The following is a 16,443-nucleotide window of genomic DNA, read 5'->3' on the forward strand; positions in this document are numbered from 1 at the left end:
GCAGTGACATCCTTGATATAAGTATCATTGTAAGGATCTGTGTAGTTGCTAAAATATCTGCCATTGAAGAAACTTTAGGTAAAGGTTAAAGATGTGAAGAACTGGTTAATCTTTAAGAAATCATTGTCTTGGGCCTCTCCAGTGGCACAAGGGGTTAAGCATAGCACTGTGAAGCTGTTAGCAGCCTCTGCAGCATGAGTTTGATGCCTGGTTGGCCAGGGAACTACCCACATGGCGCAGCAGACCTCTCCTGACTCACCCACTGTTCCCCTCAGCAGTGTATTTCAGTAGAACCACCTGTTCTGCTCCCCATTCTGTCTTGGGTGAATCCTCTCACCCCCCACATCTCTGGCCTATACCCTGGTTCTTGTATGCATAAATAAATAAATCTTAAGGGAAAAAAAAGAAATCATTGTCTTAACTTGGAGGTCCCCAGAAGCAGATTGTGGATAAAGGATTCAAATGCAAGTTTACTTAGAAAGTAATTGCATGAAGCACTGGTAGAGAAGCAAGAATGAGACAGGGAAGTGAAGGAACTGGTGAAGGGTGTGCTATCAAACCATTTACAGTGTGAGTATAAAATTCACTTCCGGCAGGGACTCTGGGAGACGGCAGAGAATATGCCTCAACTTTATCCACCTAAGGAGAAGGGAGCAAGTATTTTCATGGTCGATGCTGGAGGACTGCCCATGAATGTATTGAATCTTGGCACATCTGGCCTGGTGCACACTAGGGTAGAACAGGTGTCGGGGGCCAGAGAAAGTCGTCATGCTAAGGATCTGTGAGCTGGCCTTTAGAAGTAAGGCTATCTGCAAGGAAATGGTAGGAATCCAGAGAAGAGGTAGATATAGCACCAACAGGATCTGTTACTGTCATCTTGATTTCAAGTCCTCCTTTACCCCTAACCTTCAACTAATCCTATTTTTATTTTTATTTGTTTTTATTTGAACACTTGGTCTTTTACTCAAGTGTTGCAGAAATAAATTCTAGCCTTTTACCCAGGCAAGGGAAAAACAAGAAGTATTTCAGAAATGGTGAGGTCAGGAGAAGCGTTACTAACTTATGCATGAGGTTTCGGACCTGGGTAACCCCATAAGGTCTGAGCACCTGTCTAGAGAAAAACCATCTTACATTATTGATAACATTGGTTAGCCAGCACTACTATTTGCTGTAAAACCCCTAGGCAAAGGGGGAAAGCTGGACATTTGGGGATGTCCTTCAAGAGATAAATCAGCTTGGCCGGCTGTTTGACCTTGTTAAAATGTAACCTCGTTTAGATAAGCTAAAAGCTTGGATGGAAAACTCTCTAAGGAAAGGTTTATCAAGTAAGAAAAGTTGTTCTTTACAATTGCATTGGAATATTTACTGCACCAGGCCTTAGACCCTTTAGCAGGAAAGATTTATTTGCTTGGCAGTTCCTTTTCACAAGTATTCTGTCAATGTTTGTTAAAGACAGTTTAATATATACCTTCTCATCATATCTTGGCACTGTTTCAACAAATAAAGGGTGAGGATAAAAATAGATTCCTGCAAGGGCCACTAATAATAGATCACATTTATGAAGAATTTCCTCTGGTGTTGACACTGACCTAAATTTTTGTATGTTTACTTCCTAGAACAGCTCTATTGGGTACATACTACTGTTATCCTCATCTTCTAGATAGAGAAACTGAGGCAGAGGGGATTATACCACTTGCCCAAAATCAACAGTTACCAACAGGAAGCTAGAATTCAAGCTAGGCAATGCCAAGAGAAAGCCCTAGCCTGTATATCTACGTGTTGCTTCAGTTTAGTAGGGCAGCAGGATTTTGAGGTATGGCACATTATGTGATATTAAAAAATCCTGGTTTCACTACTTATCAGATTTTCTGATCTCTTAGAACCTTGAATCTTGATATGTGCAATTTGAAAGCCTATTGTGTGAATTAACAATAACATTTCAAAAAGTATAAATGTATGGTAGGTTCTCTGGTGTGGGAGTAATCATTAACTATAGTTAATATTGATCTCCCAAACTGAAACTCTTTACACATGGCTCTTATTTTAGAAAATAATAGAGGACATACTTTTACTTCCTACATGAGAGAAATGCAATTTTATGATATCAATTTTTAAAAGGTTAAAGAATTTGCAATAGCAGATACCATTTTGGGTCATCAAATATCTTGGTCCCTAGCTGTTTGCTTTAATAGATTGGAGTTTCTCAAAATGAAGAACTTCCAAGAAAGGGCCTTTGTTTGAGTATCAAAAGATTGGGGTGGGGGAACTAGTCTCACAGTGGTTTGACTTTGGAAATAATTGCATAGTTTTGCTGAGCTTCACTTTTTTTTTTTTTTTTACTTATTTATACATTTTTACATCATTGTTCATTTTGGCATAATGTTTGATTTCTCCTCTCAGGTGTTGTCCTCATAAAATCCCCACCACCCACCAAGACACCTGTGAACCATCACCACAGACTCTTATGCTCTTTCCTTGTGTTTTGATCCCTCTCCCTCCCCCTCCCCTGATGAATGTCTCCAATTTTATAGTTTGACTTATTTCATCCTCTCTTGGTGTAAAAAGACAGGGATAGAGTGGAATTTTAAGAATTGTTTTTTAAACTAAGATCCCTTCCTGCTAACTAGATTATTCCAAAGACAAAAACAAAAAAATGGCTCCAGGTTCCTTTGAATTTTATGTGTACAATAAGGGAGTTTCTCAACAGTTTTTTGTTGAGCTGCCCCCACCACCATACACACATACTTTACCTCATTAGGTGCCAATTTACATATTCCTCCATTCTTTGGTCTAAAGATTAAACTTTCCTATGTTAAAGGGACACTTTATAACATCTTTCTACAGTCAAAACTATGTTATAAACCCTTTCCAGAAGAATAATTAAAACTCAGTGTGTTAGGGGAAAAGGATGTCCTAAGCAAACTCCATACAGGCTTTGTGGACTCCACACCCACACAACTGGGAACTACAAATCCCACCAAAGGGAAGGTTGCAAGGACCTGAGGGCGGAGTTAAGCAACTAGGCTCTCCTTTTGAGTACTTAACTGGCCATGGGGCCCGGGGGTCGCTGGTTTGGCCATGTGGGCATGCTAGGTTTTTTGCCAGCTTGGAGGGTCATTGGGATTCCAGGTCAGTGGAACAGGTAGCACGCATTTAAGAACTTATCTCCTTCTTTTTCTCCCTAAGTTATTCATTTCCCCTTCCTTTGTAAATAAACCTTTTATCAACCTTCTGTGTCTGTCTGCAGTTTAGCATTAATAAGTCCCCTTTAAGCACGCGGGTGAGGAACTGTTATGGAGCAGCCCAGATATAAAACGGGTTGCCTGGCTGTGGGTCCTCACCAGCGTGCTTTAAAGGGACTTATTAATACTCCACTACAGGCACACACAAAAGGTTAATGAAAGGTTTATTTACAAGGGAAAGGGAAATGAGGAAATGTACAACTCAGGGAGAAAATAGGGAAATAAAGTCTTTAATGCGTCCTACCCGATCCGCCGACCTGGAAACCCAAAGGCACTCTGAGAGCTAGCCAAGCTCTGCGGCTGGTAGAGAGCCAAAAAGGGAATCCCCCAGAGCCCAAGTGTCTGGTTTTATACCAAACCTAGCTGCTTAACCCCACCCTCAGGTTCCAGCAACCTTCCCTTTGGTGGTGATGGGATTTGTCTTTCCATATGTCTTTTGGCTTTGGTCTGGAGTGGGGGTAGAGTCCACAAAGCCTGTATGGAATTAGCTCTGGACATCCTTTTCCCCCTAACAGATCCACAGTCAGGCAACCCCATTTTATATTGGGGTTTGCCCTGTAACAAGTGTGCATCAAAACTCACTGAAGGGTCTTCTTTAGATTTGTGCTTTAATTATATGTAAAAAAAAGAAACTATAAGAAATAGTAACTATAAACAAACATTAAAGTCTAGTTAATGACACAAATGCAGGAGTTTGGGGGTGAAGTGTTTGATTTTAGAATTTTACTGAAATATATCAAATATATGGATCAATGGATAAACAAAGTAAAATGTTCATTGTAGAATCTAAGTGGCAGGTATATGAGTATTTAAGGTAGAAAGAACTCTTTTTTCCTATTTTTGAAAATTGTTTAGATTTTTTTAAAAGGTTTATTTATTCATGCATACAAGACCCAGGGTACAGGCCAGAAGAGGCAGACTGACTGAAATACACTGCTGAGACAGGAGAGGTCTGCCACGCCATGTGCGCATCTTTCCGGCTGGCCGGGATCAAACCCATGCTGCAGAGGCTGCGGATAGCTTCATAGTGCTGAGCTCAATCTCCTGGGCCACCAGGGAGGCCCTACATTTATTTTCTTACATAGCACCTAAGATCCTTCACACAGCCCCTTAAATTTTTTATTATTATTTTTTTTTTTTTGCTGTAAGTTTGCCAATATTCACAACAGAGTGTTTGAGGAAAAGGCTTTTTTTTCCCCTCTAGTAATAAAAACACAGACCCTGGGGTCCATTCAGCACCTTTAACTAGAGATATAATCTTAGGCAAATTTACCTTACTTTTGTATATCTGTTTTGAAAAAAAACAACAAGAAATGGTAACAGTATCAGACACATAAGTTGCTGTGAGGATCAAATATATTAGCAGATATAAAATTCTTAACACCTTGTGAGATGTAAAAGTTAGCAAAATGGAAAATACCTTTTCATACAGTGTTATTTGGTGGGAACACAGATTACATTGACTTTTCTTGGACATTCAGTCATGAGAATGCAGAGGATTATTACAACCAGATGACAGACCTGAGGTATTTGTCATTTTCCTTCTAATCCGGGCATATTTCATCTCATACTAAGAGATATTAAAAATCATCATGATAAACTGATATTTTATTCCTAGTTTTATTTTCCTCATAAAGTCCCATTTTATTAAAGCTTGTTCTCTGACCCCAAACTTAAGAGTACACGTGATATCTTGATATCACGACAAAAGTATGTAGCTATTGTTGCACAGTAAAAGGTGACTTATTGTCTCATGCCACAGAAATGGAGGACATGTGTTAGGGGGAAAAGGATGTCCCAAAGCTATTTCCATATAGGCTTTGTGGACTCCACCCCCACCCCAGGTCAAAGCCAAAGATACTGGGAACTCCAAATCCCATCACCACCAAAGGGAAGGTGGCTGGGACCTGAGGGTGGGGTTAAGCAGCCAGGTGGATAGAAAAGGCAGACACCTGGGCTTTGGGGGACCTCGTTTTTGGGCTCTCCACCAGCTCGCAGCGTCCGGCCAGCTCTGAGAGTGACTTTGGGTTTCCAGGTCGTCGGATCGGGTAGGACGCATTAAAGACTTTATTTCCCTATTTTCTCCCTGAGTTGTACATTTTCCTTATTTCCTTTCCTCTTGTAAATAAACCTTTTATTAACCCTTTTGTGTGTGTGTATAGTAGAGTATTCATAAGTCCCTTTAAAGCGCGCAGGTGAGGACCCACAGCCTGGAACCCGTTTAATATCGGGGTTGCTCTATAACACATGGACCTCGAGGAGTAAGTTTTAGAGTTATTTAGTGCCAGGGAAGTAGAGACAGCGAGGGGAAATCAGAAAGCAGGCTATGCACAAGACACTCAAGTCTAGGGTCCTTATGCCAAATACAGCTCACTAAGGGGCCTTTATTTGTTAGATACCCATGGGAGGTAGCTTGCTACAGAGTAACACACAGGCAGCCAAAAGGATGGGAAGCTTGCTAGAGATTATTAACACTCACAGCCCATAACGCAGGGTCATCGTCCCACTTCCTCCTGTTCCTCTCCTTATCAAGCCTGTTTTTGGCTGTCTCCTGCTCACAGATGCAGACCATGTAAATTCCATTTTTTAAAATAAATTTTCTTTTGCCACTTTTTTCCCCGTGGGTTTCTATTCTGCTTACCTTTCCAGAAACTGTATTACTGATGTAGTTCTTGGAGTTGATGGATTTGGAGAGCTGGGTCCTTGGGTTCACTCTGGGAAAGGTTTCCCCAGAGCACCCCTTTCAGGGGCACACGGATAGTTTCCCAGGCGAGTTTCTCCATGAGACAGAGACATTAGTTATATTCAAAAGATCAGGCTTATAGGGAAAGGGAGAGAAGAATAAAGGACACTTGCATAGACACAAGTGAGCAGAAAGGGCTGCCCTGAAAGGGACAGGCTTGCTAAGAGGCGGCCTGCATGGTCACAGGTGCAGCCTTGAGGAGAGCTGCCTCTGCTGAGGGAGGTCAATGAGAAGAAGCCCCAGCATGGTGCAAGTCATGGGCAGGCGAGAAGGCTGTTGCCCTGCAGAGGGACAGAGTTGGAGAAAAGCAGAACCTGCAAGTCACAGGTGGGCAGAAGGACTGCTGCCCAGGCCACAGAGATTGCACCGATAAAGGCTTCTCTTTGGGAGGGGCTCACTCTTGGAGTGGTTTGTTTGTTGTTGACTTTGAATAAACTATGTAAAATTTGAAAGGGGTTAGATTTCTACAAAAGCCCTCCATCTGGTATCTTTACCTTCAGGTCTGTGCTCCTGACACCCCCTACAGTGGTCTGATACCTGCTTCCGGTCTTGTGCTTTGTGATCTATGCACTGGCACCTAAGAACCTTAGTTCCTACAGTTAAGTTAATAGCTGTTAATCCCTCCTACCCCCACCTCCAGCTCTTGGCATTGTGTGAGCCAGGTTTCTGGTCTTGTGGCACCTCCTTTCCAGTTTTTCTATCCTTATCCTCCATCATTCCCCCCTGACCATATCCTCAGCCCAGAATGTTTTGGGAGTTGAAAGGAGGCTGTCCCTTTTCTGTAGCTTCTTCCTGCTGGAGTAATAGGGAGTGCTGGCCCTACCTAATGGGCCTGGGATTATGGTTTCCCTAACACTAGTCCCTGAGTTTACTAATATGGTTGGTTGTGAAAGGAGGCATACAGAAGCCAAGGGTAGGCATCTGGAAAGACTGTTCCTCTTGTATGGTGCCTCCTTTCCAGTTTTTCTATTCCTATCCTCCATCACCACTACCTGGTCATACAAAATTTTAGTGATTTAGTTATTTTTTTTTTAAAAAAAAGGATAGAGAATAGTAGCCATGTTTTCCAACACCATTAAATGAGATGAGGGAATCTGAGTGTTTAATTACTATCATTTATTGAGCATCTATTATATGGCACGCACCGTATTGGGCACTTATAAAAGCAGTGAAGGAGAAAGAGACGGATGTAGGCTAACTTTAATAGATAATAGCTACTATTTATGGAGTATCTACTAACTGTCTGATAGTAACTGAAAACATTGTATAGACTATCTCATTTAATCTTCACCATTGCCTTGAGAGGTACTGACATGAAGCTACCTACCCAGTGTGACACAGCTGGTAAGAGGCTTAGCTGGGACTCAACCCCAGTTCTATCTGATGTTGAAACTGGGGGCCTTCCTATTGATTCCGCTTTAAGTGGTCCCCTGAGAAACCCTGAGTGATGCTGCAGTGTGAAAACTTATCAGAAAAGAAATATCTTGGGGCCTCCCTGGTGGCGCAGGTGGTTGAGCGCTGCACTGTGAAGTTTTCCGCAGTCTCTGCAGCGCTGGTTCAATCCCGGCCGGCCGGCGAGAATCCCACATGGCGAAGCAGACCTCTCCTGTCTTGCCCACTGCTCCCCTCAGCAGTGTATTACGTCCGTCTGCCTGTTCTGTTCCCTGCTCTGGCTCTGGTGAATTCTCTCACCCTCCCATGCTTCTGACTGTACCCAGTGCTTATATAAATAAATAAATCTTAAAAAAAAAAAAGAAATATGAATGTGTTATAAGTAGAATGCAAAATTTTCATATAAATTTTTAAATAAATAACACATATGGGGCTTATTGACTGAGTTGTTTCAGGTTACATGTGTCTTTTTCTCCTTGGTGGGTAAATTTGTGAATTCCTTATTTTTTCTGTCTTTTCTAGACAAGTTGGTTCTCTGGTTGGGTTGTGAGAGAAGAGAGACAATTAATAATGAAATTTTAGAGCTAAGGTTCTTAATTTAAGGAAATACATCAACTCTCTACATGTAAAATTCTGTGATTGTGGTCATAATCATTTTTCTATGGAAAATATCTATCAGCTTCTCAAAAGGATCCTTGATTTCCAAAAGGTTCAACCCCCCATGTTGTAGAGAAGCTATAGTCAACTATAACTTGTAGTTATGAGGATGATCATTGATTTGCACATAGATTTTTTGGGGGGCCACATTTGAAGATCTACTTTTACCATATCTAGAGAACAATAATGTTCACTAACCAGGCTTTATGAATATACATGAAGATATAAGACTTATCCGTTGCTTTCTAATAATGTAGTCTAAATTAGGAGGAACTAAATTCCCTGTGCCACCCATCTTAAATGTATATGAGAAAATAGCCCATTATATAAGACTGCTTATTTTTCTTACCCTTTCTGCCTATAATTCAGAGGTTATAGATTTGTGATTGGTAGCAATGTTTTCTTGAAATTCACACTACTTGAATTTTTGACAATTAAATGCCAATGCTTAAAAATCAGGATAATTTCTCCTTGCCATCCTTCCTAGTCCATTTGCATTTCCAACTTCTTTGAAAATCAGAAGATCTCTCAAAACTGGACCTGATTTCCCTCATGACAATGAACTTTGCTCCAGTAAACCCTTTTTAACACTTCTTCTTGTCCCATACCAGGCCCTGCTGGCCTTCTTTCTAGGTTTTTGCAATTCACATCTCTGCTGTAAATGATTCTTAATGTGGCAAAGCAGGATTCAGGTTGCAACAGGGTGGTCCCCAGGAAAGGGGGAGGTTCCCTGCCCCACCCAAGGGAGGGTGGAGCTGAGCAGGAAGAGGAGAAGCTGCAGAAGAGACTAAGGAAGGAAGCAGGATGGAGCCAGGAGACCTGGAGGAGGCGCATGGAGCCTAGAGACACGTGAAGAAACTGCGCTTGTCTTTTGGTCGTGGACTGGGTGACACAGATGTGGGTGAGACCTGTGGGGAGGTGACAATGGCAGCTTTTATCTTGATGTTGATTTTGCTCTTTTCCTTCCAGGCTTGTCCGGTTGTTTGTGACCCTTTTCTGTGGGTCCCCACTGGAAGATGCTTTAGACTTGTAGCAGGCTTTGGGGCCTTGTTCTGGGCCGATCCCATATGGATGGACTTTTACCCACGAGGGGACGGGTAACTTTGGGTGCTTCATTTAGAAACTAGACTCTTTGCCTTACCTGTATTGTTTCCTAGTTTTATTAAAGATCCTTCCCATTAGTCTCATGTGTTTTGTGTTGATGCGGCGGATGGCCGAACCCATTTAGAATAGGCAGGTTTGCGGGGTTTGGGCTGCCCCTCTCCCTGTCCTATAACAAGGTGACAGTGTGATAGAGAAAAAGTGATGGGTAAAATTGTGAAGAACAATTTTGAGGGCCTCCCTGGTGGCACAGGGGTTAAAGTCTCAGTGCTAGCAAGCTATGCCAGCCACTGAGGCAGCTCCCTAGCCAGGGAGCTAACCCACATGGCGCAGCAGACCTCTCCTGTCTTGTCCGCTGCTCCCCTCAGAAGTGTATTTCCATAGATCAGTCTGTTCTGCTCCCCACTTTGTCTCTGGTGAATCCTCTTTCACCCTTCCCACTCCCCCACATATCTGGCCTATACCCCAGTTCTTGTACGCATAAATAAATAAAAAATAAATCTTTAAAAAAGAAGAACAATTTTGAATACTTCTGTGAGTTATATTTATAGTCATTCCCCCCAAAAATGTGTAATCTAAATTATGAGTTACCTGGCCAAGGTCTTTTTTTCTAATATGTTGGCAACATCTTCTCACATGAATTTATAGGTTGGCATACTTTATAATTCCAGAGAAACTGCATTAGTTCAGGTCAGTTGAGACAAAGGTGACATTATTTAGTAAAAAGTTTATATTAAATGTATTTAAAAATAAAAATTATTAATTTCTTTAAGTTATTGGCACAACATCAATCTACCTCTAGTGGTATTTCCAAATAAAATTTTTCTGGGAAACCTTAACAAAAAGATCAAATTAATTTGGGACATTATATATACTTAAAAGCATGTATTCTTTTCATCAATAAAACATCTGCCCCTGAACACACACACTCTCCTGCACCAACTCTTCCTTTATAGATTATGCAAACAATTACAGGCCTTCTCAGGTTGAATAATCGCACATCAGATTTGGCAACCGTCAAATGATTATTGCTTTTACATGGGTGATATTTGAGTTCATTGTATTTTACACTATCAGCCAGAAACTCAACTTACGCATACAGTCTTTATGCTAAAATTAAAAGCAAAACAAAACATGTGTTCATTTTAAGAAAAGACAAGTTTGCCAAAAATTGAAAATAAATGGCTGCCCAAAAATACCTTTTCCCTCAAAATGTAAATACAAGCACTGAAAATGGCAATGAAGTAAGATTACTGAATAACTTTTCTAAGTATTTTCTATCCTGCTGCTAACACACCACATTACACTTAAAGCAAGAATCATTTGTTTCCTCTGGAATCTGTAGTTTGGACAGCAGTCAGCAGAGACAATATATCTATACTCCATGAAGCATCAATTAGAGCAGAGAGACCTTGGAGGATCCACTTCCAAGATCAGTCACTCACTCACTCACTCACTCAAGTTGGAAGTGCATCTCAGCTAGTAACACAGCAAGGATAGTTGGTTTCTCTCTGTGTGAGCTTTTCCTCAGGGCTGCTCGGGCTTCCTCCAGCATGGTGGCTGGATTCCAAGAACACATATTCTAAGAGGACTGGGTTCAAGCTACAAGATTTCTTGTTCCTTAATATCAGAAATCTCATATTGTCATTTCTCTCATATTCTATTGGTTAAGTATCCAGCTCATATTCAAGAGAATGGAACAGATTTCACTGCTCTATGAGAAATACTCCAAAGAATTTGCAACTACTCATCATCCAGCACATCACATGTCTAAGATATCAGTTTTGCTAGGAAATACTGTGCCACTTATTTAGGGTAGCCATACATCCTTGAAAAAAGCTTCTGAAAACCAGATTATCTGAACACCTCAATTTGGGGCTCAATCTGAGTCCATATGACTTTAAATTCAGAGTTGTTTAAATGAAGAAAGGGAATGGCAATTCCATAGATTCAGTGCATTTGTAAGTAGATTATGTTACATAGTAAGAGTTCTGTTGTGTCAGCGTTTGGTGTGATTTGTGATAAGTTCAAATTTTCATGAAGAACAATAAAGCAAATAAACAAAACAACCCAAAATAGCTTTAATTCAAACACACTCTGCCCTTTCAAGTCTAAGTTCAGTTTTCCCTTTCCTGTGGAACTATAAAGTAGGTATGAATCAACTCCCCCTAATATCTTGTGCTTACAGGGGCAACATGGTCTAAAATATAAGAACTTGAGGTCTATCATTGAGCAAACATGGTTTCTAAACATGGTTTTGATACTTATGAACTGATGAGCTTGGTTAATTACTAAAGATTTTTTACTTTCTCACCTTGAAAATGGGTTTGATAGTAATAACATTGATCTCACAGGGTTATTGTAAGATAATGAATACAAAGCATCTAGAACACCTAGCACTTAGAAAGACACAATCTATGTTGTTTATCATAGTTTTCATTTTATGTGTGACCTCCAAAAGTTTTTAATTATTGGCTAATATTCTTGAATATTTATGTTCACAATGAAAGCATAAGTCCTCCTTTCGTATATGTTTTTGATATCTTAAGCCACTAGAATAATATTCAGTTTTTTTTCTAAATGTATTTTTTTGAGGTAGCTGCTTTATATCTAAACTTCAGGTGTACACCATTATAATCTTACATCTGTATATAAAACATCATGATCACTACTAAAACTCTAGTTTCCAAACAGTTGACCCTCTTTACCCATTTCAGGCATCATAACCACCAATCTGTTCTCTGCATCTAAAATTTTGTTTTTGTTTGTTCATTGTGTTTGTTTCTTTGTTTTCCACATATGTGAATGCTGAAAAATATGGTTTATTAGTATGCATTGTTAGTACCTTCTTCTTTAATTCTTTTTTATATTTTTTTCTAGTTATTCTTTTCTGCTAATTTTTAAGTTACTTGTCTGGTTTGGAAAAAAATGTTTGACTTACTAGGCTCACATGAAAATTATGCATTAATTTAGACAGAATGAACATATTTTTCGTCTTAAGTCTTCTTATCCATGGATATTGTATGCCTGCCCATTTATTCCAGTGTCTTCAATGTCCTCTGTAACATTTTATTTTTTTTTAAGATTTATTTATTTATTTATACAAGCACTGGGCACAGTCACAAGTGTGGGAGGGTGAGAGAATTCACCAGAGCCAAAGCAGAGAGCAGAACAGGCAGACTGACAAAATACACTGCTGAGGGGAGCAGCGGGCGCAGCAGAAGAGGTCTGCGCACCATGTGGGACCCTCGCCAGTGGCCAGGGATCAAACCTGTGCTGCAGAGATTGTGGGCAACTTCGCAGCCCAGCACTCAACCGCTGTGCCACCAGGGGAGGTCCCTCAGTAACATTTTAATACTCTCTTCAAATTGATTTTCACTTCACTTTTTACATCTATTCTTAGGTTCTTTGTGTTTCTGATATTATTGTAAGTGGGTTTTTGTTTTTTTTTTGCTTCAATTGCACTTTTCAATTGATTTTTATTCATTGTTCCTTATGACACCTTTTGACATAGGGCATTTTAACTTTTTTTTCCAGACAAAACACACTAAAATTTTCTTCAGTTTCTTCTTTTTCATTTTGCTTCAGTGAAAAGTGAGTGAATCATGCCAATATTTAACCCTGACATAATCCTCTTGCCAGGTAAAATCTGTTCATAGTCTTTCTTTATGTATGTATATATTTTTAATTTTGAATGCTAACTATACTGCCAAGTAGAACATTAGAGTAATGAACATGATTAATTGAATCTATCACCCATGGGAATTCTGGGTGATAGATAGTAAGAATACTATACTACAGAGTACTAGTAAGTAGGAGAAAATTTACTATATAGATGAAAATAATTCAATGTTTGGGGATGTTTTATATAAACATACATCTCCACACATGGATAAACAATGCATTATAACATGTTTCTGTTTCTCAATAACATAATGTAGTCTTTCATGATGATTAGCTGATCAGGTAAGAGATTATCCATAAATAAGCTCCTACTTTTGTACTAGATACAAATACACACACCACCTGAGAAAAATACATCTGATCATGTCAATTCTCTTCTCAAAGCTCATTCACTTATAAATATGTAGCTATGACTGACACAATTTGGGGACTACAGCTTTTTCATACCCAACCCAGGTTACAGATCCTTATCCCCAACGCCTCTGCTTCCAACTGGACACCACTGTGTGGTAGACTGGCTCCTAGCCAGCTCCACCTGTCCTATAATCTTAGAACAATCTGACCTTTCCTCTGGGCAGATGCTGGTTCTCTGGGGATGGATGAGTGAAGTAGGACTACACAAGTTTCCTGCCCAGCTTCTCATTTCCCAACAGTGGAGCTACCTGTTTGTCTATACTAATTTGCTTCTTAAGCAGGTGAGCTCATCCTTGCTGCTCTGAGCACAGTGCTAGTGCATCATTTAGGAAGTGGGAAACTGCCTTTTTATGAGTGCCTAGACAAGCCAGCCTCCCTTTTGAATAAGCTGACATTTCTTGACTTCCTTCACCTCCTCAGATATCCACAGCAAACATTCTATCACAACAGGAGCCAAAAGGAAAAAGTATCAAAAAGGAAAACAATTAAAGTCTGTTTGGTTTCTGTGTGCAGAGTATAACAATAAGCCACCCTTTCTGGAGTGTCTTGGAAAGGAATTCCTGTGATGTCAAGTTTCAAAGAAGGAACTCTGGCCTCAAATCAAGCCATAGACTATGACAATGTTTCACCAAGTACCAAAAAGAATTCACCGATCAAAAGAGAGGTGTTTCTTGTGTTTTGGGGGAAAATGCCATTCACATCACATAATCTCAACACATTTACTTTCACTTCCTCTTTTTCCTCTGAAGCATGATGAATATCAGATATTGTGACTTTTTGCTGGACTGCAATTTAGCTGAAGAGTTTGAAAGCCTTCACAACTTTAACTCCTGAAATTGCTTGCCAAAAAACCCCATATCTCTCACAGATATGCTTGATTTTTAAGTTTAAGGCTATTGGGTCTGTATGTGTTCTTTTTTGTATAGAGAAGAAATTCCCTCCTTAACCCACAACTAAACTTTTTGTTAGCCAAGCATTTGAAATCAGCTGAAAAGTTAATTTACATAAAACACCTCGTAAGAAGGAGTTTTAGTTAAGACAGCTTCAAAATCATTGCAAAGAAATTTTCAAATATTTCAGGTCACTAAGGGGGAGAAATAACCTCTTACCTGGGCTTCTTTCACTACCCCATTCTTTGTGCAGTTTCCACTTTTCGAGCTGTCACTCTGTTTCTTGTGATGATGAAGATTCCCATTGCAAACATCACCACCTCCAGGACTAGCCATTTGTATGAAATGATGGAACCAGCAAGTTTTCTTCCAGAAGTTGTTGGCAAGCTTTAGTTTTGAAGTTGCAAGGGGGTGGGATAAAGCACTCTGGGCTGAGCCCTAGAAGGAATCCTCCCAATCAGGCTTTTCCAGAAGAAGAGTCACAGCCTATCTTTTGGGCAGATCTTTGAAACTAAAAACAAACTGTTACCTTTACACTGATTACCTTTACATTCCTCAACTCAGATTGTGGGTTCCATGACAACAAATCTGCTTCTGAATCTATGAAGGAGATTGCTCACGCTGGCTTCTTGCTTCAGCGTGATGTGGACTGAGGAAACTAGGAGACTGAAAAACCTAGTGGCAAACTGTGAGGAGGCGGGCTGGGAGGTGGAGAATCTTTTAAAGGCACACACACACAAATACAGCACACTCAAGTCTTCCAAGTACAGTCAATCCTGAATTTATGTCTCTCCCCCCCTGCCCCCCCCCCGCATCTATGTACACTTTTTGGCAGCAAGCCAAGTTCAAAGTCAACATTTCTTATTACATTCAGAAGATTAGCCAAGATCTAGTTGGGGGTTGGTGGGACGGAGTGGGGGTGGGGGAGGATGGTAAGTTATTGTTTAATGGGTGCAGTTTCAGTTGGGGAAGTTGGAAAGTTCTGGAACGGAATGATTAGGGTATGAAATGCCACTGCACTACACACTTAAAGGTGGTTAAAAGTTTTGGTGATGTATATGTTACCATAATATAAAAATGGGGGAAAATTTGCAACACATCTGATATCAAAATCAGTGCAATAATGAGAGTTACTAGTTCATCTAGAATTCCAGTAAGACAGAAGTTTGGGAGCAGAATATTTGATTTCTTATTTTAGCTGCATTACCTTTATCATAAGAAATAAGGATCCATTCAATTAACACTCTGGAAAACCATTAAAAAAAATCTCACTCACGGAGAGCTAATCTCTGATGGGGTAGTGGGAAAATAAAACTGTGATTTGAGTTTGTTACTGACACAGGTGTAATGAAGCAGATGGTACTGCAGTTTCCCAGTTCCTCATATGTCTGGATTACTCATTAACTCTTATTTCTTTCAGCGACCGGGCACCAGAGGTCTATTTTCTCTATCACCAACAAACGGCATTGTGGTACACCAACAAACGGCATTGTGGTAACATGTTTGGGTGGAGGGTGTCAATCATTTATAAGCTCTTGAGTGCTTCCATACCCACTGTCATGGTTTTCCTGAATGGAGACAATTTTAGCATCAGAAACTTGGAAAAGAAATCTATTTATTGAGGAAATGGACACACACATACACACACACACACACACATACACACACGAACAAAAAGACAGAAATGGCTCCTGTTGTCAGAGTGCCAATTCCTGGTCCTAAGCTCTCATGGGTAGGATTTGTTCTCCTTCCAGAAAGATGTGGTTTACAGAGGAGGTGAAGACAATGCTTTCTCCTAACTATGATTTGCATTTAAGGGTTGACTTTTCCATCCCAAGGAGAGCTAAAGACCTATGATAAGAGGGGATTGATACCATTCTGCCTACACCTTTGTTTTTCAGGCTCAGGATTTTTATTGTATCTCTCTCAAACTTTGTCATAGAGCAGAAGTAGCTACGGGCCTTCCCGGTGGCGCAGTGGTTGAGCGCTGGGTTGCGAAGCTATCCGCAGCCTCTGCAGTGCCGGTTTGATTCCCGGCTGCTCCCCGGCCACCGGAGGAGGGTCCCACATGGCGCGCAGACCTCTCCTGCCGCCCGCTGCTCCCCTCAGCAGTGTACTTGGTCCTTCTGCCTGCTCTGCTCCCCGCTCTGGCTCTGGTGAATTCTCTCACCCTCCCGCGCTTCTGACTGTACCCAGTGCTTGTATAAAATAAAATAAATAAATAAATCTTTAAAAAAAAAATGTTTAAAAAAAAAAAAAAGAAGCTTCACACCAGTCTTTCTCTCCCATGGGATTTGCAGTGGGAGTTGGGAGCACTACA

General features: G+C 40.5%; 1 protein-coding gene across 1 annotated transcript in view; it reads right to left on the minus strand.

Annotated features, from left to right (window-relative positions):
• The window catches only part of SPTLC3 (serine palmitoyltransferase long chain base subunit 3), a 131,159-nt gene extending 116,367 nt beyond the window's left edge, over nt 1-14,792 (minus strand). The window contains exon 1 of the mRNA XM_037494608.2: nt 14,343-14,792. Within this exon, the coding sequence (XP_037350505.1) occupies nt 14,343-14,459 (117 nt within the window). The 5' untranslated portion in view covers nt 14,460-14,792. The remainder of the gene's footprint in view (nt 1-14,342) is intronic.
• Between the last annotated feature and the right edge of the window lie 1,651 nt (nt 14,793-16,443).

Source organism: Talpa occidentalis, unplaced genomic scaffold, assembly GCF_014898055.3.
Source record: "Talpa occidentalis isolate TD23 unplaced genomic scaffold, MPIMG_talOcc4v2.1 talOcc4.10, whole genome shotgun sequence".
NCBI classification, from domain to species: domain Eukaryota; kingdom Metazoa; phylum Chordata; class Mammalia; order Eulipotyphla; family Talpidae; genus Talpa; species Talpa occidentalis.